This window comes from Eurypyga helias, unplaced genomic scaffold, assembly GCF_000690775.1.
Source record: "Eurypyga helias isolate BGI_N326 unplaced genomic scaffold, ASM69077v1 scaffold30210, whole genome shotgun sequence".
NCBI lineage: Eukaryota > Metazoa > Chordata > Aves > Eurypygiformes > Eurypygidae > Eurypyga > Eurypyga helias.
In genome coordinates, this window is record NW_010225523.1 from 5,241 (window position 1) to 6,516 (window position 1,276).

Consider the following 1,276-nt stretch of genomic DNA (forward strand, 5'->3'; position numbering starts at 1 on the left):
CCTGGCTGGCACAGCCCTCCTGCTCGCAGGAGTCTCTACCTGCAGGCGTACTCCACCGTGTAGATGGCTCCTTGGCTTTGCTCCTCCCAGGTCTGCATGTCAGACTGGAACAGAAGAGGAGGCGGCATCCTTAGGGGCACAATGGACACGGCAGCCCGCAGCGATACGCTCCGCCAGCCCTGCCCAACTGGCTGGTCTGCTTTTCCCTGGAATCGCCTTTGGATTCCGTCTCACCTACCAGCATTTAAAAGAAACATTTCCAGTGTGTGTTTCTGGAAGGGCTATAGGTCAGGCCAACACTTGGGTTACCCTGGCAATATTCCCCTCGCTTTTCAATGTTTTAGCCCACGGGCAGTCAGGATGCGAGCAACCAGCGCCTGCTCCGAGTGGATCCGAGTGGCACTCCCGGCGTGTCTGGCCCAGCAGGCAGCCAGGATCTGAACTCACACAGCTCCTGCAGAGCCCGTTCCTTAGTCCTACAGGCAGACCCAGGGAAAAGCCGCTCTCGTGGCACCGGCGGGGGCGAACCTGCCGCTCACAAACGCTTCCCCAAGCGTCCCTGTCCCCCAGTCCGCTCTGATCCCAGGCAGCAGTCAGCACCGTGTCCTGCCTCCACGGGCTGGAAGGAGCCCTGTAACACAGGGAAGCGGCACTGCTTGCGGCCAGCCCCGGCACAGGGCATAACTGCAGGCTGCAGCTCCAAGGGCAGGGAAAACCAAACACAGTGACGACGACGGCGCAGCCGAATCTGGGGCTGTAGCTCAGCAGACAACGATTTTGAAAGCCCACAAGTACCTCGGGCACCCTTTAAAACGTCTTCTCATGGGAACTCATTCTCCAGTCCCTTCTGCTGTTGCCAGTTGGAAGCCCAGGGGGATCCAAGGGCCTCATTCCGTGAGTGAATGGGGTCGGGCAGGAGCTTGGACTTTGTCCAAAATCATTCTGCTGTTCAAAGCCGGCCCTATGTCAGGATGCTTGACCACAGCTTTAAACTACAAAAGAAACAAGCCTCTACACGCATCGCCCCGGGCAGGCCTCTGCAGGAGAGGGTCCTTCAACCCGGGACTCAGTCCCACAGAGACTGCATTTGTCCCAGAGTCCAGGCGTGTTTTATGTGGCTGTACCTGTTGCTGGGAACACACTCCGTGTGCAGAAGCAGCTGCAAAAGGCATGGAAACTTCCCTGCAGCTCCTCACCCTGCTCTCTCCCAGAGTGCCAGGGGATCTCTAACGACCATTCAGACCCTGACATAGCACTGGCTCGGCTGTACGTGCCG

The 1,276-nt window shown here is 58.5% G+C and overlaps 1 protein-coding gene across 1 annotated transcript in view; it reads right to left on the reverse strand.

Annotated features, from left to right (window-relative positions):
- The window catches only part of MEF2BNB (MEF2B neighbor), a gene marked incomplete at its 5' end in the record, with an annotated part of 1,599 nt that extends 1,495 nt beyond the window's left edge, over positions 1-104 (reverse strand). Inside the window, one exon of the mRNA XM_010149735.1 lies at positions 40-104. Within this exon, the coding sequence (XP_010148037.1) occupies positions 40-104 (65 nt within the window). The remainder of the gene's footprint in view (positions 1-39) is intronic.
- Between the last annotated feature and the right edge of the window lie 1,172 nt (positions 105-1,276).